Below are 27233 nucleotides of genomic sequence, written 5' to 3' on the forward strand. Positions count from 1 at the left end.
TTTTGGGTCTTCAGTCCTATCTAGCTCTTTTCTCTGGGCCTTTATATGTCCTGGAATTGACACTGCATAGGAAGCTCCTTATAGTTCAGGGGTAGGTTCAAGTATCACTTCTAGAAAGATCTTTTACCTCTTCATAAAGATATAACTTTACTACCATTCCTCCTCATCAGTCTCAGTTACTTGAAACCCTTCTATTGTCTTCATTGCAAAGATCTCACATTCCCTTATTTTATCCATCAGTTACAGGATGAGCTCCTGAGTCCTACAGTAGAAAGTGTAATGGACAACTGAGGGATCTTGTCTGACTTGTTTTGGGCTACAGTCCCAACAGATACAAAAGTGCCCGGCTCCCAGTTAAAGTGCAACATATACATATTGAATGACTTTAAGTTTCTCGGACTTTCAGCTTCCTCATCCATAAAGGTAGGATCATCAGACTTTCCTTTAATCATCACAAATAAACCTCAACTTGAACTAAATCCTATGCATCAGGCACTGCGATGTTTCTATGCTTATCCTCATTTATTATTATGATTTCCACTTCACAAATAAGGCCAAATGCACTTCTTTATATTTAAAACCATCTAAAAACTGCACACAGGGTGAGAGCTCATAGACACAAGCTAGAAAGGAAATTTGTTCTACCCATGGTGAAGAGCAAAAGGAATATTTACATGGTATATCATAGAGTGAAGAATTCCCATTATTTTAAGTACTATAATGTAATATACTACCAGTAGTTCCTACTTGACAGTGGATCAATGCACCTGTATTAATGAATCCTCCCATAAGGCTTTCTGTTTGTCTCTTTTAACTAGCCACATGCTTTGCATTGGGTAATGTTTTGGAAAATGACTTCAGATACATAGAATGAAAGATAACTTTTACACGTTTCAGTGGGAGCATACATTCTTGGGGGATTCTTATTTCTTCTAAGATACGAATGTTTCGAGCTAGAGGATGGAATGAGATTTTGCTCAAAATAGTTAACTCCGTGATAACTCTTCCACAGTTATCACATTATGATTATTTTTTAATAAAAATTAACTAGTTGAATCCAATGGGAGGGGGCGGGTTGGGGGGTGGGGGCCTAAGGCCACCAGGTCAAATAACTGGTCTAGAGCCAGGGCCATGGTGAGAACCCGGGTCAGAACTCACAGATGCCTAACCTGAATAGGATGCTTGCTACTATGTCAGCCTAGGATGGCACTGGCTGACCTCACTCGGGACAATGAAGAAAGCGACCACAGCCTTCCTGCTCGTTTTTCCTTTTACACCCAAGATCTATCCTGGTCCCTCCCTGCCGGACCACACTTTTCCTCCTGGCTCCAGGGGTGGCGGTTTTCCCGGGTTAAGTAGCCAAGAAGCATCCAACTCCTGGAGGCCGGAGCACACGCAGGCGCGGAGAGCCGCGGAGGAGCGGGGTGGGCCCCGGAAGCCCCGACCCCGAGCGCGGGTTCCCGGGGGAGCCGGCCGCCGGGGGCCGCGAGGGAGGTCCGCACGAAGGCGGAAAGCACCATCCCGAGCGACCACGAGCTCGCGCGCGGAGAGCCGAGACGCACCTTCCTCCCGCAAGTTACAGACAGACAGACCTGGGGGTTGGGGGGGGAGAGAGCGGGAATGACAGGCACAGCCACTAAGCGAAACGCGAACTCACCCTCACCCGGCCGCCCGGCCTCCGTAGCGCCCGCTGTCTGAGGAGTCCCGTAGCCTAGGCAGCCAGCGGCCGGCTCCACCCAGGGATCGCGAGACCCGGCCGCAAGCCTCGCGAGACTTGGCCGGGGCCTCCCCGCCCCTCTCCAGACGGGGTGATGGGAGGGCTCTGGCCTGGGGTCTGGGGCCGCGCCGTGTGCGGTGGCTGGCGCCGGTGGCCCCCTGCAGCTGGGTCGGCCGGGCGGGGAGGACCTTTCCTCAGGCCCCGGTGGACGGAGGCCGGAGGTGAGGGGAAGGCTGCGAGGCGGCTCGGGACGTGGGGGCGCCCGGGCCCGGGCCCGGCCTGGGGTTCGGCCGCGGAGGCTCCGCGGCGGCCGAAGAGCACGAACCGCTTCGCCCGGGCGCAGGAGGACGAATGGCGGCGGCGGAACCGGACGCTGCTCACCTACGTGGCCGCGGCCGCCGTGGGCATGCTGGGGGCCTCGTACGCCGCCGTGCCCCTCTATCGGCTGTACTGCCAGGTAAGGGGTCGGCCGGGCCGGGGAGGGGGGTGCAGACGTGTGTGTGTGTGTGTGTGTGTGCGCGCAGATTGGACCCCCCCACCCCAATTCCTCCGGGTCAATCAATGCAGAAATTGGGTCCTTTGGGGGAGGGAGGGCGCAGGCTACAGGCCGATCCCTCCCCCCCCGCCCCCAGCCATCAATCCATCACTCCAGGTCTGTCCTAGGTTATCTGTAGGACAGGAAGCAGGCTTACTACACAAAGTGGCCAGCCCAAGGTCATCATCAGGCTGTGAGTTGAGGGGGTAAAAAAAAAAAAACTCCAAGTGAATGAGTTGCTGTAGCGAGCTAGCATCTTCCCATCTCTCAATGACCTTTCTTGGTTTCGGAGCTCCACCTCACCAAAAAGCTTCAGCAGCCTCCACTGTTCTAACCCAGCCAGCCGCCGGCCTGTGCTTTTCAATATCTATAACCTGTATCCACACATTCATGTTCTGAACCACATGTGGTTTCCGTGCTGTTTTAACTGGAAGTTCATCCAAAGAAAGTTAGAGGTGTAATGCCTCTGTGGTTTTTTTTTTCTTCTTCTTCTTCTTCTTCTTCTTCGTGTATAGCACTTTAGATCAGAAATAGTGCTGTGCATTTGAATACGTTTCCCAAACCCAGAAGCATCAACCTCACTCAGGAATCTGATCAAACTTAAAATTCCTCTACCCAACTCCAGATTGACTGAATTAGTAATCCTAAAGGGAAGAAAACAGCAACCTGTATTTTACTAAGTACTGTGGCTGAATTAGAGGCAAATTAATGTCTACCAACCACTGGTGGATTTAGTTTAGCTTATTTTATAAATTTCTCCATGATTTTTTCTTTCTTTATTTTTTTTTTTTTTTGGTTGGTAATGGGGCTTGAACTCAGGGCCTCGGTGCTATCCCTGAGCTCTTTTGCTCAACGCTAGCTTTCTACCACTTTGAGCCACAGCACCAGTTCCAGTTTTCTGGTGATTATTTGGAGGTGAGAGTCATATGGACTTTTCCAGCTCGAGCTGGCTTTGAACAGTGATCCTCAGAGCTTAGCCTGGAGTAGCTACGCTTACAGCTGTGAGTCACTAGTGCCTGGCTTGCCTGGTTTTTTTTGTTTTTTTTTTTGGTCGTGGGTCTTGAACTCTGGACCTGGGAACTGTCCCTAAGCTCTTCAGCTCAAGGTTAGCACTTTACTAGTTTGAGGGCTTTGGCTGGGTCTTAGAACCACCTGTGGAAATTCTTAAATACACATGACAAGGCTTGTCCACTTGAGATTCTGGTTAGGTCAGGGGATAGAAAACAGGACCTTGAGTTCAAAATCATGCTACAAATGAGAGTTATATTGAGTTATTAGTATACAGTATATAGTTACATTGAGTTCAATTAGTGTACAGTGTACTGCAGTGTTTGAATTTCAAACACTGCTGTAGAATCACATGGAGAGCTTTTAAAAACCCTTAAGTTATGTCAAGGGCCTTACATCCAAGTGTTTGAGAGCTGGGCATCTATAATTTTCAGGTATTTCTCAGCATGAAGAAGAGTTGGAGAGTCACTAACTTAATCCTATGATTAGTATTCATGGCAGGGTTTATTGCTCTTTCCTTGACACCATTGTTAATGTAGGGTTTACTTTCCCTACCTTTACTGAGACTAGCTTACCTTTCAAAAGATGAAAGAGCCAATGCCAAAAGGGCATTTCTTTCTGTTCCTAAAACTAGCAATTGAGTGGGAATGTGCTTGATTCAAGCTTGATTGCTTGAATGAGTATAGAATGTGAATTTCTTTTTGCAGGAGGCTAGAGAGTACAAAGTGTGAACCCTCAAACTTTCAGTTGTTTAGATTATAAGCAGAACTAAATCAAAATAAAAAAAAAATCTAGATTCTCTACAAAGGACTGAAGAGGGAATAATTTTGCCCCTTTGAGAACATTTAGCAATGCATGAAGACATTTTTAGTTGTAACAACCTGAGGTGTGAGGAATAGTGGGACTAGATGCTTCTGACATCTAATGGGTCCAGGTTAAGGATGCTGCTAAATATCTAGCAGTGTAGAAAATAGCCCCACCTTTCCAAGAAAGAATTATCCTACCCAAAATATTGTTAATGCTGAGATTTGAGAAACCCTGCTCCAAACTGAAGTAATTGACAAATTGCAAATTGGACAAGTAGGTTAAAATTGTGTGTTTTGTAATCTTAAAAGCAAGTTGGATATTAAGCAATGGTATTTCCAAACGAACAAATCTACTTCTGGAATCACAGTGTTTTAGAGCAAAAAATAACCAATTGCGTAAACCACTTTAATACAGTGACCTCATTTTATGAACACATAAGATATAACCAAAGAAATATTTATTTAGGCCTGGCACTGGTGGCTCATGTCTGTAATCCTAGTTACTCAGGAGGCTAGATCTGAGGAGGATCATGGTTCAAAGTCCGCCTGGGGAAGGAAAATCCATGATACTTATTTCCAATTAACCACCAGAAAACTGGAAGTGGAGCCGTGGCTTAAACTGGTAGAGCACTAACTTTAAGCATAAAAGTTCAAGGACAGTGCCCAGATCTGGAGTTCAAGCCCTACGACCGACCAAAAAAAAAAAAAGATAAGATTTATTCAGTTAGTTGCAGAACTTGACCATGACATCTTTTCATCTTCATCTATTTTAATTTTGTAAAGAATTTAATTTAGAAACTTGAACGATCTATACTCATAGAATATATTAGGGAATCTGTTGAAGCAGGACACGTTTGTTTTTAATTTGAGACTTAAATTCTTGAGGAAAAGGAGCTCACTCTGAAGCAGAGGATGATGTGTATATCTTACAGATAGAGACTTGTTCTCTGATGCATCTTTTATTGTTAAAATGTAATTTGACAATGTTGCATGGCCGTTGAGTGCAGCAAGGCAACATATAAGAAGCAAAAAACAGTAATATTATGTCTTGCTAGGAGCCTTTTCTTGGCTGCAGATTTGGTGTGTATTTTCCTAGTATAGCAGCAGGTAAATATCTGGAAACCAGAATTCTGGCAACCTCAAACATCAGGAGAATAACAGCCTTGGAAGTAAGAACCTTTCTTTTTTTTTCTTTTTAAAGCATCTGATGATAAAATGATGGCAAGGAAGAAGTGTCAGACCTACGTTACTTTTATGCTTTATGAAAGGTTGATTCAGTGACCAAAGAAATCAGGTTCTGATTAACTGTTGATACCTATAAAAGATGAAAAACAGTAGATCTATGCAGAGATGTAAGAAAATTATACAAAACATTAACCAGGCTGGAGAAAAAATGCCTTAGAAAAGCAGACTGACAAATTATTTTGAACTATAAAAGATGTGATATGGAAGAGGCTCAGACAGGATCACAGAAAAGTGGACATATTGTTTTCATTGATATGACTAGGCCATATAATGAAAGGTCACGAATAGTAGTTAATATAAGTTACTAACAATAAAGGGAAGTATGTTTAATAAAAGATTAAGCAGAGCCTGGGAGCTGTTTGCTTAACACCTGTAATCCTAGCTACTCAGGAGGCTGAGATCTCAGGGTTGTTGTTCAAACCAACCTGTGCAGAAAACTCCCTGAGATTCTTAGCTCCAATAAACTACTTAAAAATAGGAAAGTGGCTCCTTGGCAAGTGGTAGAACACTTGCCTTGAGCAAAGTCCCAGGACCAGCAAAACAAGATTAAGCAGGAAAATCTGAGTTGTAGCATTAGTGACCGTAGTTTGCTTATCTATATGATCTGATTTTCCCAAATGATTCATTTTTGACCCAAGGCAGATAACCATGGGATTGCTGAAAAGCATGTAACAAGTAACAGGCTCTTTCACCCCCAAAGTGGGCAAACCATTGCTAGGTATAGGAAATGGTCAGTGATAATACATAAACTTGGCTTCAACTAGAATATTAAGGTATCTTTAAAGTTTTAATTTTATTCAATAAATCAATTTCCAAAAGTATTAACTTAGTATCTTTCTCTTTAGACTACAGGACTTGGTGGATCAGCAGTAGCAGGGCATGCATCAGACCAGATTGAAAACATGGTGCCTGTTAAGGACCGGATCATTAAGGTGACCTTCAATGCAGATGTGCATGCCAGTCTCCAGTGGAACTTCAGACCTCAGCAAACAGAAATATATGTAAGTAACTAAAGCAGCCATTAGACTATAACTTACCACAGTGTAAATTTTTTTCACCATATCAAGTTTCATCTAAATAAAATTTCAAGATAATAAAAGGTTTCATGAATAATTCCACTTAGTTTATGGAATCTTAGTATTTCAAAATGACTACTTGTTAGTGTCCTCCAGTTAATGTATCTACTTTAAGTTTTTGTTCTGTTTTGTTTTGCTTTGCTTTAAGACAGGTATTACTGGTAACCCAGGCTGGTCTCAAACTCGGGATTATCCTGCCTCAGCCTCCTGAGTGCTGAGATTACAGATGTTCACTAATACATACCCAAGTATGTATTTTGACTTCTAAGTGGGATAGTAGAAAATGTCAGCTTGGAACAATGAAAAATGTCATCTGTTTTTATTATAATACTGTTAAGAGTTGACCAGGCAGTTCTCTGATTACCAGTGTTGGATTTAGCAGTACCTATCATGCTAAATGGCTTCTCACTTTTCCTCAGTTACAGATACTGGACAATCATTTGGTTATAATAAAAAGTATCTCACTAGAGGTCAGTTGTCATGCCTATAATAGCTGTTCTAAAGACAAGATGGGGAGGATCGTGGTTTTAGACTAGCACGGGCAAAAACTTAGTGCAGTTTCATTCCAGCAAATGAGCTAGTCACAGTGGTATATGCTTGTAATCCCAGCTACACAAGGTAAAGAAGAGTTTGGCATTAGTAAAAAGAAAACATAAAAACCCAGAGTAGTTTATTGGTTTCTATCAAAAGTATTCTCTCTAAAGAAAAAAACAATTGGGGTGTGGCAGGATTAAACCAAAGGTCTCATAAAAGCTAGGCAAGTGATCTACAATTGAGCTAACATCCTAGAAAGAAAAAAAAATTAAGACTTTTAAAAATAAATATTTAGATCATATTTAATAATGAAGTGACATTTGTACTCCAATAAGACCATATGTAAGATCCCCTAAAATTTTAACTCAAATTTTAACAGAAATTTGATCACTACAGACCTAATTTCAATATTTATTGGAAAACTATTGCAAATATTAGTTCTTGTTCAGTTTACTAAACCTGACTGAATCTCCTTTTTAAGTGTTTACTATGTTACGATTTTGCACATCAATTCCAGTTACATGGTAATATTACAGGGTATTAATTGTGACACACAATATCCATTGAATTGTCTTTTAAGTTTGCTACTTTTTTTCAAAGCACTTTTTATTCAATAAAGGTTCTAGTCAGTAATTTACTCTGGTTATGAATTTAATGCACTATAATTTAAATTAAGTTTAATATTAATACCCTTTTAAAAATATGCAATCATGACTATTCCAGTTTATGTTATGAAGAAGTTAGGCTTGCCAAGTGCCAGTGGTTCACACCTGTAATCCTAACTACTCAGGAGGGTAAAATCTGAGGATATCTGTTGCAAGCCAACCTGGGCAGGAAAATTCACACAACTCACTATTTCCTATTAATCACAGAAAAAGCCAGAGGTGGCATTATGGCTCAAGTGGTAGAGTGCTAGCCTTGAGCAAAAGGAGCTTAGGGACAGAGCTCAGGCCGAGTTCAAGCCACAGGACCTGCAAAAAAAAAAAAAAAGGCTTTGGCTATGATAGGTTTGATCTAATTTAATTTGCAAATCATATCTTGAATACTTCAGGTATAGGAGAGAGTAATCTGTAACAGCATTTATTCTTCATTGATTTAAAATTGTTTGTATCTGCAGTTTATTTTAGTGACCGTAGGTATTATGTGGATAATAGAGTAAATGAGTAATAGAGGGAAAAAAGGAGCCATGTGTATTTTAAAGTGTTACTAATGTATACTCTCTAAACAGGTGGTACCAGGAGAGACTGCACTAGCATTTTATAAAGCTAAGAATCCTACTGACAAACCAATAATTGGAATTTCTACATACAATGTTGTACCATTTGAAGCTGGGCAGTATTTCAATAAAATTCAGGTAAACTGAATGCACATATTATACAATATGATAAGGGCCCATGAAACTGTTTAATACGAAACTTCTTAACACTGTCATAGTAGTTACGTGTAATATCTAAAAATCATTTCTTTTTGTTGTTGTTGTTGTTGGTTGTGGGGCCTGAACTCTGGGCCTGGGCGCTGTCCCTCAGCTCTTCAGCTCAAGGCTAGCGCTCTACCACTGAGCCACAGTGCTCCTTCCTCATTTCTTTTAAACTTGAAGCTGTTTCTATCATTATTTATACCTGGCTATGTAGAGCTTAAAAGCCCAACCAAATGAGTATCTGTTTTTAAGATTAATTTGATTCTCAATCCTTGAATCAAAACCCAATTGAGATGGAAATCAGATGGTATTATTCTATCATAGAACTTAAAGGTAGGAAATGAACTGTTCCTTTGTTCATTGCTTTGTTTTAGATACTAGAGTAGAGGTGTTATTAAACAAGTATCTTTCTGTAACTTTCAGTGCTTCTGTTTTGAAGAACAAAGGCTTAATCCCCAAGAAGAAGTAGATATGCCAGTGTTTTTTTACATTGATCCGGAATTTGCTGAAGATCCAAGAATGGTGAACGTTGATCTCATCACTCTTTCTTATACTTTTTTTGAAGCAAAGGAAGGGGAAAAATTGCCACTTCCAGGCTATAACTGAAGTAGCAACCAAGACCGGCTTCAAATTTGTGATTTTTGAAAAATCATTTATCCTGCCTTCTCTGAAGAGAAATATTCTACAATCATGTAAATTGAAGCATCTATTGTTAAATGGCTCTGCTGTTCTTTTTCTCTAATTTATCCCACTTAAAATAGGTTAAGCTTGTACCATATATGCCTATGAAGAATATGTGACTGTTTAATAACACACTGACAGTATTAAAAGAAACTGCTTTATATTTTTTATATATATACATATATATATATATGTAGAGTTTGATGGTCAAGCTTAATTCTATAGTTTCCTTTTTGATTAGTAACCCTTCATACTTTTAGCAATGAATCTGAAAAAGTTTTAAAGAATTTATGCTCCAGATTGTTTAGGTCAGAGGCCAGAACATCTTGCTACATATTATGCTATCTCCAAAATATTTGGCTGTTTATTTCCTTCAATGTAAACACTTATTATTTTAAATATTCCAAGTGAAGAGAGAAGAGTCACTGAGGACTAAGGGCTTTTTTTTTTAAGACTTCAATATCTGTGGCTGTTTTAGAGTACCGAATAGGTTAATTATTTGGAAATTATGGTGGTATTATTGAAATAAAATGCAAGAATTATGTATATCAGGCTATGTTAGCATTTACCTTCATAGTTCCAATTCTTAATACTAAAACACAAGGGTAGGATTGTGAAGATGTACTGATGTAAAAGTTCTTTTGAAAGCAAGACTAAAACAAAGATTATTAAATTATTTTAATAGTAATTTGTCATTGTGGTTTATGAAAATAATGCACAATTGAATGGTTTCCATTTGTCTTTGTTCCAAATAGAGATGTTAATTACAGTACTAGGGGGAAAATATTTAGCATTACAAATAATCATATAAAAGCTACCTGATACATACTCCAGTCGTGACTTGGTTCAGGGCACTTGAAATATAATTAAAATACAATCATCAAGTCTTTACAACAATTCTAAACAATAGTATTATTAAAAATCTAGTGCAAATTGACTTTTACATTCAACTTTAGTTAAATGAAGGCACTCATTACACATGTAGCATCAGAATCATTTTGTAGTTGAATAATCTTCATCTATTCTTCTCATAGTTGTGTCTTGAGTTTTCTGTGTAGAAAGTCCTATGACATAAGACTGTAGGTTGGCCTAAGTACTAAGCAATTTCCTTATGAAGTTTGATTGTTTCTTACAGCCAATTTATATGGAAATAAATTTTGAGCCATCATCAAGGAGCCACAAATGTTATTCCAGAACTGTTACTCCTGTCAAAATATCCTGATAAAAGAAGAGAAATGGCCTGCCTTGGTCTTCATAACTTGGTTGCTCTTGTCTTCCAGGCCTGAAAGTTGGACAGGGTCTGTTCTTTAGAGCGCTGGTATCCTTGTGCTACTAGTGAGCTGATAATCAATCCACTGTAACCAAAAATAAGAAACTAACAATCTCCATCTTAACAATCTCCTTCACTCCCTGATAACTCTTTCCTTTTTCTAATGGGAGGCTGGAGAGTCGATGTCAAGTAGAGAAAAAGAAGGAATATGCTTCTTCTATGGTGAAGAGTGTAAAGGGAATAAAGTTAATAGGTCACTGGAGACCAGGCATTCATTAATAAATAAATGCAATGAACGGTACTATAAACAGACCTGTTTAGAGAATTAACATTGAATGAGTTCTACTGGTAACCAGTTTATAGGTATTGACTGCACATTTAAGTCAAATGCCTGGTTTCAGCGATGAGTTTCTATTGAATGCCTATTGGCATTAATGTTTGTATATCATAAACCAACATCTGCATCTGTAATTGACCAGATCATTTATAATTGACAAGATTACAAACTTAGGTATTTCATGAGTGAACAACAGTTAATTACTGTTTGAGTCATGCAGAGGATTCATATTAGGCTCTGGTGTCCTTAGAATATGTAAATAATATAAAAAGTGACAATACATAGAAATGATAATGCATGTGAATTGTAAGTTGTATAAACTGAGTTCTTGTACCTCAACGATCTCTGTGACTTTTAGCTCCTTTGTGGCAATGAAGATCAATTTCTTCATAAATAGCTCTGAAACAAACAAAAAGCCAAAAAAAAAAAAAAAACCATGGAAAAAAAAAGTTACTATATATCCGAGTACTATGGTGTTCTTAAATTGCTAGAACCGTATCTAGAAATATGGGGCTATTTGGGGAAGTCAGGAAACATTAGTGAATAGATGTTAAGGTCTCAATCCTAAAGCTTAGGTTTCTAATTTTCTTAAGTTCCAATGTAGCAATTCATACACCTGCTTTAAAAAAAAATACACACACACACACACACACACACACACACATAAAGACAATTCATTTTGTTGATTTAAAGGAAAAATAAGGAGTAAAAATTCTTATCCTGGCCTCATGAAGAGCCTGCTATAAAAAGTCCAGAACTTTTCTGCAAGATTCTGTGCTTTTCCTTCTAAATTCCCTGGAATTTGCCCCTATAAAGGAAGAACCACATTCCATGGCCCTACCTCTCCAGCTTTACTGTTTCTTTACTATGCTTACCTACAGTACCTGTGATAGTACCATACTTATTAACAGCCATACCTAGTTAATCTGAATATAATAAAAATTCTCTACCTATTTAGATGCAGAAACATAGTATTTTAAATTCTAAAAATTATATCAAGTTTAATGCCAGTTCCATAAACCACTAATAGATTCAGTGATACATCTGCTTTAGCAAACAATGTAAGCTCGGGGAAACTTCCTAAGTCCTGCATCAGGAAAAGAACATTTAACAAGTTTTAAGATCCATTAACAATTCATAAATGATTCCAGAACTGATGTATGTAAGGATTTAATTTTTCTTAATTAAATTATTTTGTCGGTGTGGGGCCTGAACTGTGGGCCTGCATGCTGTCCCTTAGCTCTTCAGCTCAAGGCTAGCACTCTACCACTTGAAACCACAATGCCACTTCCGGCTTTTTCTTCTTAGGCGGTGCTGAGGAATCGAACCCAGGGCCTCATACATGCAAGGCAAGCACTCCTATCACTGAGTCATCTTCCCAGTAAGGATTTAAACTACATTGTGGTCAAAGTTTCAAAGTCCTAGCCATGCCATGCATGGACCATGGGGGTCCAGTGGGGCATGTCTTTGAACAGGAGATACCTCAGCTCAGTGCTGGCACATAAAATATAGATCTGGTACTACACAGTATCCAAAAGTATGAGAAGCACAGAGACTTTGTTTTCAAATAGCCCATTTCATTGTTAGCAACTATGAAAGTTCAGGTTGCCAATTGTTGACCAGTGATTTCCATGCACTTGACTTGAACATTTTTAATGATTCAGTAGGGGGCTACTTTTCTATCATTCAGAGGATATAAAACTCTAATGTGCCTTTCATCCAATATGCACTTGATTGACAAGAAATCATAAAATAATGGTGATGTAAGGATTTACAATTTAAAAGAAATTTTATATTCTTTATTCATCATATTAACAATTTATTCATCATATATGATAAAGACTAAAAAGTTCTTATATGTAAGTTTCCTTAAATTCTCAAGGAACAGTTAAAATACTCTGTCATTGTGGTGCTTAGTTCATGGGTGAATAGTGCCCTTGTCAAGCTAGAGAGAAATTGGCTTTCTAAGAAGGTATCTGAAGAATCCACTAATGCACATGTTGGTTCCAGTTATTTTTTAATGTGCAACCCCAGCTTTTTTATTGTTTAGTCACAGGTTGTGAGAAGACTAAACAGCCACCATAACACTTCATAAATCATGTTCAATAAGGTCATCAATCTTTGTCAAGACCTAAATAAAACACACACACACACACACACACACACACACACACACACACACACACACACACACACACACCTATATATAGAGATAGATAGATATATAAAACCAAGCTAGGTTAGCTCTACTATCAAAGGGACCCAGACAAGAAAATAATCATTTTATAAATAACTTTTATAAATAACTTACTCTGTGGTAACAGCAGGAGCTAAAGGATCAAATTCCATTACCTCGTAGTAATTGGGTGGCTGGCTATCATTGTTTATCATTGCTTTAGGTGAAAAAGTAGACCAGTTAATAGATGGTAAGCTTGCCACAGAATATACACAATATTATACTTAGTGTAACAAATCTAATTGTTAAGTCTTAAATACAAGATTCTGAGAAATACAACCCAAACAAGCAGACTAGTGTTCAGGTACTCTGAAGTTCAACTAATCTATGTATAACAAAAATATTTCCAAATGTTAACGTTTCATTTACCAAATACAGCATTCAGTTCAAAACATTTTTATAAATATAATGGTATCACGGTACTGCATTTACCCAATATAGCTTGAACATGCAAGTGAGCTTCTCTAATTTCCCCTCTCTGTCCATTTGTTTTCACTTCCTAATAGATTCTCAACAGACTCAGATATTCCCACCAGTTTTCTTATTTGATACAGATCAATGAGACCTCTTGTACCTGGGTGACTGCTGGGTAAGGGTGGTGGCCTTTGGTTTGATGGTGTTGCTGTGATGGTCTGTAGGCTGACTGGCTGTAGTAATACTGAATTTGAGTGTTCTGGTAACTGAAGAAAGGACATGTTCAAACACACATTCCATGTTAGGCAATTTTATTATTAGATCCTTAGGCTTCCAAGTGTCATACCAAAAGCCATAGGCACTCAATTGGATAAGAACTAGTTATTTAGGGTTTTTGTTGTTGTTTGTTGCCAGTCCCGGGACTTGAACTCTGGGCCTAGGTGCTGTCCCTGAGCTCCTTTTGCTTAAGGCTAGTACTCTGCCACTTAAGCCACAGCACGACTTCTGGCTTTTTCTTTTTTTTAATTATTAAATATATTTTTTATTGTAAAGTTACTATACAGAGGGGTTTCAGTTAAATGAGGAAGGTAATGAGTACATTCCTATCAAGCATTGTTACCCCCTCCTTTGTTTTTCCCCTACCATTCCTTCCCTCCCCACCTCCCCAACTCCTCTCTCTCCCCCAAAGTTGTTAAGTTCGTTTTCAACATAGTATCTTGTACATCTTATTGCTACAATGGGTCAACCTATATCCTTATTTCAGCATTTTGTTATTTCCCTTCCCCTTCCCAAATCAGAAAAATGTATATGCAGGATGCAGGACACCACAATCAAATACAGTGAAAATGGGTTATACATATGGGGAAGAACACACAAAAGAAACAAAATGCCCACACAGCACATTATAAGTACAGTAAAAACTACAACAAGAAAGACAAAACCTCTTGTGTCCCTATCTTGGGATTCATTTTGCTTAGCATCATCTTACATGGTCATACATAATAGCTTTTGATCTTTTCTTCTAGCTTATTCTTTGATAAGAGTCTATGGAATTTCCTGCCTGGGCTAGCTTTGAACTGTGATCCTTAGACCTCAGCCTCCTGAGTAATCAGGATTACAGGCATGAGCCCACTGGGGCTCACGTTACTTTAGTTTTTAAGTAAAAACTACTTGGTAAATTTACTATATTTCTGTCTGATTTCATGCCCATTTCCCATTTAAAATGTAAAATATGTATTTTTTAATGTTGCTCTTAGTCTTTTGTTTCACTCTGAACCTCCAACAGGAAAAAAAATAAACATCTTAATCTGCAGAAAAGTACAAAATGATACCAAAACAGAAAGATGATTTAATATTTATCCAGGTACCAGTGGCTCACACCTGTAATCTTGGCTATTCAGGAGGCTGAGATCTGGGGCTCACAGTTTGAGCCAGAATGGGCAGGAAAGTCCATGAGACTCTGACCTCTACTTAACTACCCAAAAGCCAGAATTAGAGCTGTGGCTTAAGTGGTAGACTACCATCCTTTAGCAAAAAAAAACTAATAAGAGATAGCCCTGTGCTCTGAGTTCAAGCCATAGAACCAGAACAAAAAAAATCCAAATATTAAGTGATTAGAAATATTTCTTACTATCTTCTTTTTTTCCACAAGTCCTGAATACCTAGCTTATAGACACTATCACTGAAGTAATAAATAGGACAGTCCAAGCTCCTGCATTCAGGCTGCAATCAGCAAATGCAGGTCAGTGTGGATGGCATATGCTACAGTAAAATATAGAAGGTAATGAGGTGCGATTCTGCACTGATAGGCACTGATGTGTAACCACTGTGGATATTTACACAGGACCCTGCTGACATGGGCCTTCTGATTATCTGGAAGGACACTAGTGTACAGAGTCTGAAGTCGAGGTGGCCAGCATGGTTGGAACAGAGTGAAGTCATGATTGGAGCAAAGAGGCAAAAGGTAACAACACTACAGAGTTACACACAAGGTCAGATCAGCATCTCAAGTTTTTACTTAATGAAACAGGAAGAAAATGGAGAGATGGGTGCTAAGTGGATCTGTGACAATGACTTGACTTTTTAAAAACCTTGCTCTGATTTCTAGGACTAGAAATAGTGAGATAGGATGGGAGTGCAAAGAAGGGCATAAGGTACCACTGATACAGAGCAACGCCCAGTAGGCCACTGTAGTATACTGATGGAGAAGTGGAGGTGGTGAAATACCATTGGATCCCACATACCTTTGAATGTAACATAACAGGTGGAGGTCAAGCACTTTCCATCTGAGTGGGAAAGTGAAGTGAAAGAGTCTGAAAAAAGCCCACTGAGCTGACACAGGTAGCTCATCCCTGTATCCTAGCCACTCAGGACACTGAGATCTGAGGATTGTGATTCCAACTCAGCCTGGACAGGAAAGTTCCTGAGACTCTTAGCTCTCCAATTAACCACTAAAAGTCTGAAAGTGGTGCTGTGGCTCAAGTGGTAGAACACTAGCCTTGAGAGAGAGAAAGAGAAAAAAAAAAAAAAAAAGCTCAGGGACAGTGCCCAAACCTTGAGTTCAGGCCCCAGGACTGGCACCAAAAACAAAACACAAACACAACAAAAAAGTGGATATGAGTTCTGAGTTTAGGGAGAAGATCTGGTCTAGAGACGTGAACTTGTTGGTAGACATGAACTTGGTTATTTCAGCACATCAAACCAAAAGACCACAGAGGAGTAAATGTCAATATAGAGAAATCTGAAGCCTGATCCCTGAGTTTCCAACACTGAAAGGTCAGGAGAAGAGAAGGGCCAGCAAAAAAAGGCAGTGAAGACATAAAAATGATCAAGAGAAGAGCCAACAATACTATCTGCCAGCCATGTGAGGGAAGGGAAGTGTTTTGTTTTTTTGTCGGCCATGGGGCTTGAACTCTGGGCATGGGCGCTGTCCCTCAGCTCTTCAGCTCAAGGCTAGCGCTCGACCACTTGAGCCACAGTGCCACTTCTGGTTTTCTGAGTGGTTTATTGGATATAAGAGTCTCATGAACTTTCCTACCCAGGCTGGCTTTGAATCGTGATCCTCAGATCTCAGCCTCCTGAATAGCTAGGATTAAAGACGTGAGCCACCAGTGTCCTGCAAGTGGTTCATTTTATACACAGGTAAAACAAAGTCCTTACTGCAACTTGCTTTTGTTTTTGTGATGCTTGGAATGAAACCTGTAGCCTTGTGCATCCTATACAAATAATGCTCTGCCTCTACCATCTAGCTATATCTCCAGCCCAGATATCATGGTTTTGAACTATCTTTTCTAACAGAAGTATCACTCAACTTGTCCATGTTAGAAAGATTAAAAAGGAAATAAAGGTCTAAACTAGGGCCTCATCAACAGAGTCTAAACAAATGCTGAGGAGAACATGAGAAAAAAATAACCACTGCTTTGGGGCCATGATAATCTAAGAGCCAGAAGAGGGTTGTGTTACTTACATTATCGTATGTGTGACTTGAGGTGAGATTTTGGCTGGTCCTTTGGGCAAACCTAGGATAGTGTGATAACACAGCATGATTATCCTACAGTGAGAACACAAATGCAAAATGTAAGATGATTTTCCTAGTCTAAAAACCGATCCCACATCTTCAATAAAAAAAAAAGTAATACTGAATAAAAAATAATACTTCTAACATTATCTTCTGATTACAAGCCCTCCAGATTATGAAGCCCACATATAAGGGAGAGCAAAGTTATAAAGCACTATCCTTTGGCAGTGGTAGTCCTGAGACCCTGAGGTGTGGATGGTACTTAGTCTTTCCATCAGAGTAGCTAAAGCCACATCACTTTGTAGAAGAGAGTCGAGGTTACAAAGGAAGGTGGGAGGAGTCCAGTACTGGGTAAGGTGGATCCTCTTTTTTTCCTCTGAATGTATGAAGTAAGCATTTAAGGACAGTGAAAATACCAACAACCTATTTCGAGAAAGATGAATTCTCTCTCTTTCTGTCTCTCTCTCCCCTCCGTCTCCTGTGTCTCCTTTCTTTCCTCTCCCCTTTCCACTTTTTCTTTCCCCACTTTCTCTCTCCCCACCCTCTTTTTTATTCCCTTATTTGAACACAATGTGACCTGAGCCCCAAATACAGCCATCAGTGATGGCAGAGCGCCAAGAGAAGCACTGTCATTTTTCCACAAGGAGCACAAAAGAGGAATCTGTGGAAATCCCTAGCTATGCCTTCACATCTGTCCTCATATCTTAAGCCACAGGTAACCTTTATGTGGCTGCAGTGACAACAGACAACAGGAACATTTTCCTTTCCAGTTACTAGAGCTGCACAATCTTAAAGGGCGGGGAGAACTGTTATTTCTTTCTTTTTGCCTTGCCAATTGGCCACAGCACATCACAACAGAGGAATGTATGGTATAATTGGCTAATTAATGAGCCTCCTTCATGACTGGAGAACAGAGCAGAGGAGTTCCAGGATATCAGTTAAGTGTCAGAGAAATCACAGCAATAGAAGAAGTCAGGGAGGGAGGGAAAGAGTCATAAAGTTGTTTATGAAATCCTGGGCTTGATCTGTTGTATTCCCTGGTTGATGCAAGTAGATTCAAACAGCATTGCACAGACTTTAAAATTGTAGCTGACTTCGAAGCCACAACATACAGAGGCGGAATGAAACAGTCACATTAATCTAACCAAGTTGTTTGATTACTAAAATCAAAACATCAACACCATTCTGGACATATTAAATGAAGATTAAGAATCTCATAGTAAATATTAAAAATGCCCAAGAGAGAATCCAAGATTACCAGACATACAAAAAAAACAGAAGGGGCTGGGAAGGTGGCTCAGTGGTAGAGTGCTTGCCTTGCATGCCTGAGGCCCTGGGTTTGATTCCTCAGCACCACATGAGCAAAAAGAAAAAAAAAAAGCTGGAAGTGGCGCTGTGGCTCAAGTGGTAGAGTCTTGAGCTGAAGAGCTGAGGGACAGTGCCCAGACTCAGAGTTCAGGCCCCATGACCGGACCCAATTAAAAAACAAAACAAAACAAAAACAAAAACAAAAATTTCAGTGCAATTAAGAAGACAATATAAATGGATATCAAGAGAACACAGATGTTGGAATTATCTCACAGAAATTTCAGCTATTGTACAGATGCTCTAAGGAACAATTTGTAACACTACCAAAACCACAAAAAAAAAGCTTTTAGCAAATAAACAGCCAATATAAAAAAAAGTGGAAATTTTAAAAGCAAAAAACATGTACGGTAATATCACAATGAAATTCCTTTTTGTAATTAATATATGCTAAAAAAAAAAAGACAACTGAAATTGTTTCAATCTTACAGATAAAGCTCCCCAGCAAAATGAGGACAGAAAACAAAAATAGTGAACTTGAACCAGCTCAAAGAAATTATTCAATCTGAACAAAGAGGGGAAAAAAAGTGAATAAAGAAATTAACAAGCTTAACTCATATCTGAGGTAACACAGATCTAACAATGTGTCATTAGAGCCCCAGCAGAAAGCAGACAGTATTTAGTGCTGGAAAAAAAAAAAAAAACAAACTGAAAGAAATAAAGGCCCACTGGCTGCCAGTGTTTCAAGCCTGTAATCTTAACTACTTTAAGATACAGAGATCTGGAGAATCTCGCAGTTGAAAGCCAGTCTTAGACAGAAAAGTTCACTAGACTCTATTGCCAAAATAACCATGGAAAAACATGGCTGGAGGCAGAAGACCATCCTATCAAGCAAACCTATCAAGTGTGTGACCCTAAGTTCAAACCCAGTACTAGCTTTCAAAAAGAAAAGAAAGATTGAAAATTTCATAATTTAGTGAAAGTCATAAACATATATATATCATTATATATATATAGATATATCTATATATCTATATATTCAAGTTCTGTTTCTGGATTAAATCCTAGCCCCTGCTGTCCCCAAGGTTCAAGATTGTCCAAGTCATAATCTGAAAACTGTGTGGCCTTATTTGGAAAAAGAAAACAACAAAAAACCATTTCCACAGATAGCATTAGGAATCTTGAGATGAGGATATTACATTGTTTTCTATTGTAGGGCTACACATGCAATGAGGTCGGAGACACAGAGAAGGCCACCTGGATAATACAGACACAGAAGCTAGAGATGGGGGTCAAGGAAGCCAAGGAGTGCCACGTTACCAGATACTGGAATAGGAAGAGAAGAGATTCTCAGACTTCTTGCCTCCAGAACATTGAGAATAAATATCTGTGGTTTAAACCACCTAATTTTCAGTAATTTCCTATGGCAGAACTTAGGAAACTAATATACTCAGCCAAGCCCAAATAAATAAACCAAAAGACATCATACCCAGACATCACCAACAACTCAAAATTAGAGACAAAAGCAGTATTTACAGCAGCCAGAAAAGATAACACATTATCTATCAGAAGAATAATGCTTCAAGTCAATGTAGATGTCTTCTTAGAAACTAGGCTATTAAAATATTAGAAACATATGAGTGGAACAACCTTTTGAAGCTGCAAAAACAAACAACTCCAGACCTAGAATTCTATGCTCTACTGAAACTGCCCTTCAGGAACAAAGATAAACTAGTTAAATAGAACTGCTGATAGAACTGCTAAAGGAGTTCAAAACAAAACAAAAAAACTTCAGAGAGAAGCTAAATCAAACCAGAAGAGAAGGGCAGCAGAAATAGTAAATACTGGATAAATATAAGACCTTTTCTCTTCTTGAGTTCTTATAATTGAAAGGTGCAAGCAAAAATTAAAACATGGTCTATTGGTAGATTTTCAATAGAAATATGTAAGATAACCAACATAAAAGGAGACTATATAATTTATATATATATAAAACATATATATATATAACATTTCAAGTGGTTTAATGGCGATTACAAAGGCTGGAAAATTAAGTATACTGCAATCTCGAAAGCCATGCCTTTACTCTTTCTATATACACATATAAATATACATGCCATAAAAGGTACAACCAAAGCCATACTAGATGAACTAAACTGGAATTCTGAAAACATTCTAATAATCTGAAAAAATGCATAAGTGATCTGAAGAAAAGGGAAGAATAGTAAATTATGCAATGGTAGACAGTGCAAAATTTATTAAATATAAAGAGGAATTATGAAGGCACATAAAAAGTGAATTACTCAATATGCTACTTCCAAGAAATGACAAATACTTTGAAATAGTTAAGAAAAAGATGGGGAAAGGTATCACTCAAACACTGATAGAAAGAAAACTAGAGTAAGCATATTATTACAAAGCAAATATCAGGGCAAAGAAAATTATGGGTAGCTGGGTGCCGGTGGCTCACGCCTATAATCCTAGCTATTCGGGATGTTGAGATCTGAGGATCATGGTTCAAAGCCAGCCGGGGCAGGAAAGTCCATGAGACTCTTATCTCCAATAAACCACTCAGAAAACTGGAAGTGGTGCTGTGGCTCAAGTGGTAGAGCACTAGCCTTGAGCTGCAGAGCTGAAGGACAGCTCCCAGACCCAGACTACAAGCCTCATGACCGGGGGGAAAAAAAAAAAAGGAGATAAAGAAGGATATTAGATAATAATTGTCAAGCCACCAAAAAGATGAACATTCCTGAATGTACAGTCATTCAATGATAAGAGCTTCAAAATACATGATAAATAAATACCAATTTTAGACAATCTCTTCTAGAAAGTTTAAGTATTATGTGGTTCTACTTAGATGCTATACTTGAAAGCTAACTATACAGATTAGTGATTGCTGGTGCATGAGGCTGGGATTGGCAGATGTGACTACAAATGACTAGTATAATAGAAAAAGGGAGGGAAGAAGGAAGTGAAGAAGGATGTGAAGGAGGGAGGGAGAAGAAAAAGGAAGGAGGAGAGGAGGGAGGTAAGGAAGGAAGGAATTATATATATATATAACTTTATATATATGACATATAACATTATATATATTATATATCATATATATGTGTATGTGTGTGTATAGCCATTACATTGGTTTGACATCTGGCTGGTGGAAATGTATTACCAATTAACTTACATACATAACATTTAAAAGAAATTAAAAATATTGTCTTTTTATAAGACAAATCCAAATTCTGTTTATTTTTTTGCTCTTTTTATTCTGCATCTCCCTAAACTTAAGTCACTACTACTCTTTTTGGATTTTTCTGCATCCTACCTTTATGTTTTTATGAAAATAGATAAAATATGAATACTTAGGGCTGGGAAGGTGGCTCAGTGATAGAGCGTTTGCCTTGCATGCATGAGGCCCTGGGTTTGATTCCTCAGCACCACATAAGCAGAAAAAAAAAAAAAAAAAAAGCTGGAAGTGGTGCTATGGTTCACGTGGTAGAGCACTAGCCTTGAGTTGAAGAGCTGAGGGACAGCGCCCAGGCCCAGAGTTCAGGCCCATGACCGGACCCCCCCCCAAAAAATATGAATACTTATTCATTTTTCCATTTTCTTACACAAATGTTATGTACCATACATGTGCTGCTCTGCATCTTTCCTCCCAATTAGTAGTACAAATATTTGTGATTGTCAGAGGGCTGACTTTCTCCTCTAATTCTGTAATACTATAAAACAATTTTACCAGTTAGTACTTTACTAGTCAGTAGTTATTAATTTGCTGTTCCCTAAAATACTGTAAACCATAAATTTGTCATATCTAATTGTGTAATAAATGAGCATAAATTGTTTGAAATCAGACTCCAGCTTTAAAGGTAACTATTGTCATTTTCACCTTGTAAAAAATAGATAATTTTGGGCTGGGAAGGTGGCTCAATGGTAGAGTGTTTGCCTCACATGCATGAGGCCCTGGATTTGACTCCTCAGCACCACTCAAGTGGTAGAACACCACTTTGAGCTGAAGAGCTGAAGAGCTGAAGAGTTCAACCTCCATGACCAACAAAAAAAACAAAACACACAAATACATAATTTTATCCTAAGAACTTGTGGCTTATGTCTGTAATCCTAGCTACTCAGGACGCTGAGATCTGAAGATCGCAGTTTCAAGTCATCCAAGGTAAGAAAGTCAGTGAGATTCTTGTTTCTAACCACCAGAAGACCAGAAATGAAGTTGTGACTCAAAGTGATAGAGCATAAGCACTGGGCAAAAGAACTCAAGGACAGTGCCCAGGCCCTGAGTTCAAACCCCTTGATTGACAAAAAAACAAAACAAACAAACAAAAACCCACATAATCTTGTGATACTTTTTGTCTTTTCATAGCTAATGAGATCTGTTACCAAACATTTGGACTTTGGTCAATATGAAAGGTAGAAACAAAATATCTTAAACTTACATTTCTCTAACTATATCATTTCACGTATTTATGGATTATTATGTCTTTGCCAGTGATCTATTAGTTGAAACTTGCTGTTTACTACATGCATATTGGCAAGTTATATTCACTGTAAGCCTCAATCTCTTGCATTACACAAATGAAATGATTGTAACACTGAAGCAAGAACTTTGGAAAAGATTACAGGATCATAAAAGTTACATAGCACTTGTTATGTGCTAGGCATTTCATGTGGCTTTACTCTTAACAATTTTAAACCTTCTCTGTTTCTCTTCCTTGGTCTTTATATTTGTTTTCCTCCATCTCCTGTTACCACTAAGAAATAACAGAGATAACTTATTACCATCTCTTGTGTAACATGATAATGGTTATATTAGGAATTTTCCATACATTGTTTCTCATACATAGTTGTAAGACTCCTGGGAATAAATGAAGGTTCACAGTGGCTAAAATCCAATCATAGGTCTTATAGCTAGTGAGAAGCAGGACAGATTCCAAGATCTGTCTGATTCTATAGTCTATACTGTTTGCTCTGATGTCCACCATGTACTATTAAGAATAAAGAACCAGATGCTATTGGTTTTGTTCTGTAGTATTAGTGATGTACTTACGGGGATATTTCTGTATTTTCTGAAGCTAACAAATCCATTTGTGGATAAAGACTGGGACTCAAGTTGTTTGTTACTACAGGATTTGGAGCACTGAAACCTAGAACAGAAAATGGAGTTGTATGGCTTTAAAATATTTTCCACAGAAAACAAGCAAATATAGATTAATTTGGATATTTCCTGCCACTATCATATAATCATAGGATTTTCCCTAAAGGAGATTAAAGTATATCATTTATCGGGGAGAGAGAAATAGAAATAAGACAGAAAGACAAGAGCTATTTGCTGCAATGAAAAGAGATTATTGTAAAGGGAACATATACTATTTTGTTGGACTTTTAAAAATCTCATCTCTTGTCCTATTCAGCACAAAAAGTAAAAGATTATACAGAGCTCTATGTCTAACCTTTTAACTTCCCATAATATCAAATGAGGTACTTGAAACAGAATAATTCTTAAAATTTTCTGATGAAAAAATAAACAAGAAACTGGTGCTGGTGGCTCATGGCTGTAACCCTACCTACTCAAAAGGCTGAGATCTGAGGATGGAGGTTGGAAACTAGCCAGGGAAGGAAGTCCATAAGACTCTTATCTCCAACTTAAGCACAAAACAAAACAAAAAATAAAAAACACTGGACATGGAGCTGTGGCTCAAGTGGGAGAGTGCTAGCCTTGAGCAAAAAAGCTCAGGGACAGCACCCATGCCCTGAGTTCAAGCCCCAGGACAGACACACAAAACCAATCACACACACATACACACATACCACCACCACCACTACCACCATCCCCACCAGTGAAAATACTCCAATACGACCCTCTACAAATCTTGCTGGCTAACATAAGCAAGCAGGCAATATTTTAGAAGTGAAGAAAGCTCTAAGAAAACCTCAAATTCATTGCCACTGAGTATTTTTGCTCTGGAAATGCCAGATAATCTAAGAGAAAAACCACAACTAGATTTCAGCATTTTTTCACTGTCCTTATTTTGGAACTTGTTAGAAACGAGGATAGAAGAAGGTAACAACATAGCTATATAAAATGGGTGGCCCCAAGCCTACAATAAGTTGTATAAACATCATTTCCTTTACCTTCACAGCAGCCCCTGTAGGAAACCATTATAAAAGAGAGTCTCAAAGGTTAGGTGCTTAATTGTGGCAGAACTGGTTTTTCAACTTTTACTTTTCTGACTCCCTCTATATTTTCCCTCTCCTTTCCACCCCCACATGGATGATGACTCATAATTCCTGAATTCCTCTGGGTGCAATTCAGTCCCTTACTTAATGCTGCTGTAAACCAGAGAAACCCAAGGATGATAACATATGGGTTAAGAGTATGGGATTCCTGGGGGACTAAAGTATTGGCTATGAGGTACATTTCAGAAGAACTTAAACCAGTAGGATGAGTTTCAAAGGCCTCCCCTAACATATCCTGTTCTTGTACAGGGTCTGACCCAGCCATTTTCCAGGAAGTAATTACATCCATCTCTTGATAGAATTCCCTGATACCCAAAATGACTTCCTTCTTTCTGGAAGCAGTTAATCATGACACCAAGAACTGGAACACTGATTCCTATCAAGCTCTTCTGATGGTGTGAAGAGGTCCCCACTGCTTATTTACTTAAGTTTGAAAACTGTGCATTCATGTTGCTGAGTTCTCCTTGACTGACTGCAGGAACGAAAGAGCTGGGACTCAGGTCCAAGAGATCACAAGATGGAGCAGAAGGCTCACTGGCAGTCTGAAAAGAAAACAGACAAAAGCAGAACTCAGAAAACAATGAGGCATGAGATTTACCAGGGCTGTCTCTCTCCCCATAAACTTTACCCTGGAGCCTATTTGGATTGCATTCCAAAATACTCCATTCGGTGAGTAACAGGAGTATGATTTACAAGTCACCATTCACGTGGGGTCCTGCTTAATTTGGGATTAGGACTTTTGATTTAAGGCAAATAAGTATTCAGTATCACCCAAACCTCCTGAAATTTGTTAACGCATGTCTTTTTAAAGATCTTGTAGGTATGCCTTGTTTCTTACTGTACAATGGGTAAAAATACTCAATTGTTTATGACATTTCTTTTTTTTTTTTTTTTTTTTTTGGGTCCGGTCGTGGGCCTGAACTCTGGGTCTGGGCGCTGTCCCTCAGCTCTTCAGCTCAAGGCTAGCACTCTACCACTTGAGCCACAGCGCCACTTCCGGCTTTTTTCTTTTTTCTTATGTGGTGCTGAGGAATTGAACCTAGGGCCTCAGGCATGCAAGGCAAGCGCTCTACCACTGAGCACCTTCCCAGCCCTGTTTATGACATTTCTAATCACTTACATGGGTGGCTTCATTCTGGTTCCCCCTTTGCTCCAAAAGCCTCTGTTGGTTTCGAGTAAACCTGTTTTAATAGCAAAATGCAACTACTTAAGATGGACAGGAAAATTCTACAAAAGTTAACCATTAGTACAAGAACTTATATTCGTATTTATATGAAATACAAATATTTCAGGATGGTGAAAGCAAGCCTCACCTACTATGAAACAAAAAACAAAGTGTTTTCATTTGTTAATTTGTTTTTGCAGTAATGGGGTTTTGAACTCAGAACCCTACATTTGTTAGGTAGGACCTCTACTATTTGAGCCACGCCACCAGTCCTGACAGTGTTTGAGAAAAACTAAGAATTCCATCAACCAGAAATTAGTGTGTGTATTTTCTTCCAGATTTTTGTTTCTCTGAGAATTTTGTTTGTTTACTGAAAGTCTTGTTCTATAGCCCAGGTTGGCCTCAAACTTGCAATCTTTCTGCCTCAGCCTCCCTACACCAAGGAAAGTAGGCAGGCAGACTCTGTAAATTGTAAAAGGTAAGGGTATAGCATCTCCAGAGCTTCCAAAAGTACATGTGGTCCTTCTCCTACCTTACTTGCACTTAGCTTAGTAACACTCACTCATCTGTGATTCCTGACCTAGAGAATTTAAGTTAATATTTTATGATAACGAATTAGTGTATGGTAATGAATTATTCTATGGTATTGAATAATTATTGAAATGAGTTATCAAGATTGTCAAAATTTGATACATCACCCACAGGAAATGAAAACACCAAAACTAGTATCTCTTCTAGAGGTGAGAACTTCTCCCTGAACCTCAGGAAGCAGGTGTTTCTATCTCACATTTGCTGTCCTCTCTTTGGCACACGTGAGGTTCAAAATGGAACCAGAATGAACTATTCACAAAAGGAGGACGATTTTTTTAACTTCTAGATGACATCAACATTTTTCCTTAAGGAGACCTTTAGACAGTGGCCTTATGTGACAACAGAGCTCTCCCAAATGAAAATCAGAAGGCAGTGCTAGACAGAAAAGTATCTGTCCTAGGATACGTCTCCTCCTTACGAAGATTTCTATCAGAGAAAATGAAGGGCAAGAATTGTGATTCTGTTCATTGCTAAGAAAAAAACATGGTTCTGGAGCTCACAACATCAGTCAGGCCCTGTCATCTTTTCTTACAAACAACTATTGTCCCTGAGAAGCAGTTAATATGAGATAGTGAAGGAAAGAAACTATCATTTTATACTTCTGGTTTTTATTTGACTGGGTTTCTTGGCTCATTCATTCCCAGTGTGTGTGGAAGAGTAGTCATTTTTATACTGGGATACTAATTGAAAGGTTAAGAAATCAGTATTTAGCTGGGTGGATGCCAGTGATTCATGCCTGTAAGCCTAAGATGTAATGGATTGTGACTCAAAGCCAGCCTGGACAGGAAAGCCCAAGACACTCTTCTCTCTAATTAATCACCCAAATCAGTTGGAAGTGGAGGTATCGTGTCTCAAGTGCTTGAGTGCCAGCTTTGAGCAAAATAAGCTAAAGTTCAGGGCTGCCCTGGTACTGGTTTAAAAAAAAAGAAAAAAAAAAGAAATTGAAATATTTGATCATTTAATGAGTGCCAATATATACTGGCTAGTTTCATCCTTTAAAAAAAATCAGCCCCTCCAAAGACAGGAGAAGTCTTTAAAAAAATTATAGAGTTTATCTGAAATCAATAGCTAGATTTGAATCTAGGCCTGCTTACCACTCTCTTGTTTGTCAGACTGATCTCAACCTTCATCTG

The 27233-nt window shown here is 38.7% G+C and overlaps 3 protein-coding genes across 6 annotated transcripts in view; 1 reads left to right on the plus strand and 2 right to left on the minus strand.

The window, feature by feature from the left end:
- Stxbp4 (syntaxin binding protein 4) overlaps positions 1–1725 on the minus strand; it is a 126032-nt gene extending 124307 nt beyond the window's left edge. For both annotated transcript variants that reach the window (XM_069993259.1, XM_069993261.1), the window contains exon 1: positions 1658–1725. The gene's annotated coding sequence lies outside the window, so the exon portion shown is untranslated. The remainder of the gene's footprint in view (positions 1–1657) is intronic.
- Positions 1726–1790: 65 nt separating this feature from the next.
- Cox11 (cytochrome c oxidase copper chaperone COX11) lies at positions 1791–9707 on the plus strand. The gene is made up of 4 exons (XM_069993265.1): positions 1791–2174; positions 6157–6312; positions 8150–8275; positions 8762–9707. Exons 1-4 carry the CDS (start codon positions 1812–1814, stop codon positions 8942–8944), a joined length of 828 nt encoding a protein of 275 aa, XP_069849366.1. The 5' UTR covers positions 1791–1811; the 3' UTR covers positions 8945–9707.
- Positions 9682–27233, minus strand: part of Tom1l1 (target of myb1 like 1 membrane trafficking protein) — a 42383-nt gene continuing 24831 nt past the window's right edge. For 2 of the 3 annotated variants that reach the window (XM_069993262.1, XM_069993263.1), the window contains exons 9-16: positions 25465–25525; positions 24769–24886; positions 23155–23251; positions 16743–16794; positions 13437–13542; positions 12938–13019; positions 10961–11025; positions 9682–10374 (exon numbers count right to left, since the gene is read on the minus strand). In XM_069993262.1, coding sequence (XP_069849363.1) covers positions 10962–11025; positions 12938–13019; positions 13437–13542; positions 16743–16794; positions 23155–23251; positions 24769–24886; positions 25465–25525 — 580 coding nt within the window. In that variant the 3' untranslated portion in view covers positions 9682–10374; position 10961. Of the gene's footprint in view, positions 10375–10960; positions 11026–12937; positions 13020–13436; positions 13543–16742; positions 16827–23154; positions 23252–24768; positions 24887–25464; positions 25526–27233 lie in introns of those variants that run through there. The other variant, XM_069993264.1, reaches the window with a different exon arrangement.

The sequence above is a fragment of the Dipodomys merriami genome, unplaced genomic scaffold (genome assembly GCF_024711535.1).
Source record: "Dipodomys merriami isolate MVZ:Mamm:240054 unplaced genomic scaffold, mDipMer1.0.p SCAF_42, whole genome shotgun sequence".
Classification (NCBI taxonomy): domain Eukaryota; kingdom Metazoa; phylum Chordata; class Mammalia; order Rodentia; family Heteromyidae; genus Dipodomys; species Dipodomys merriami.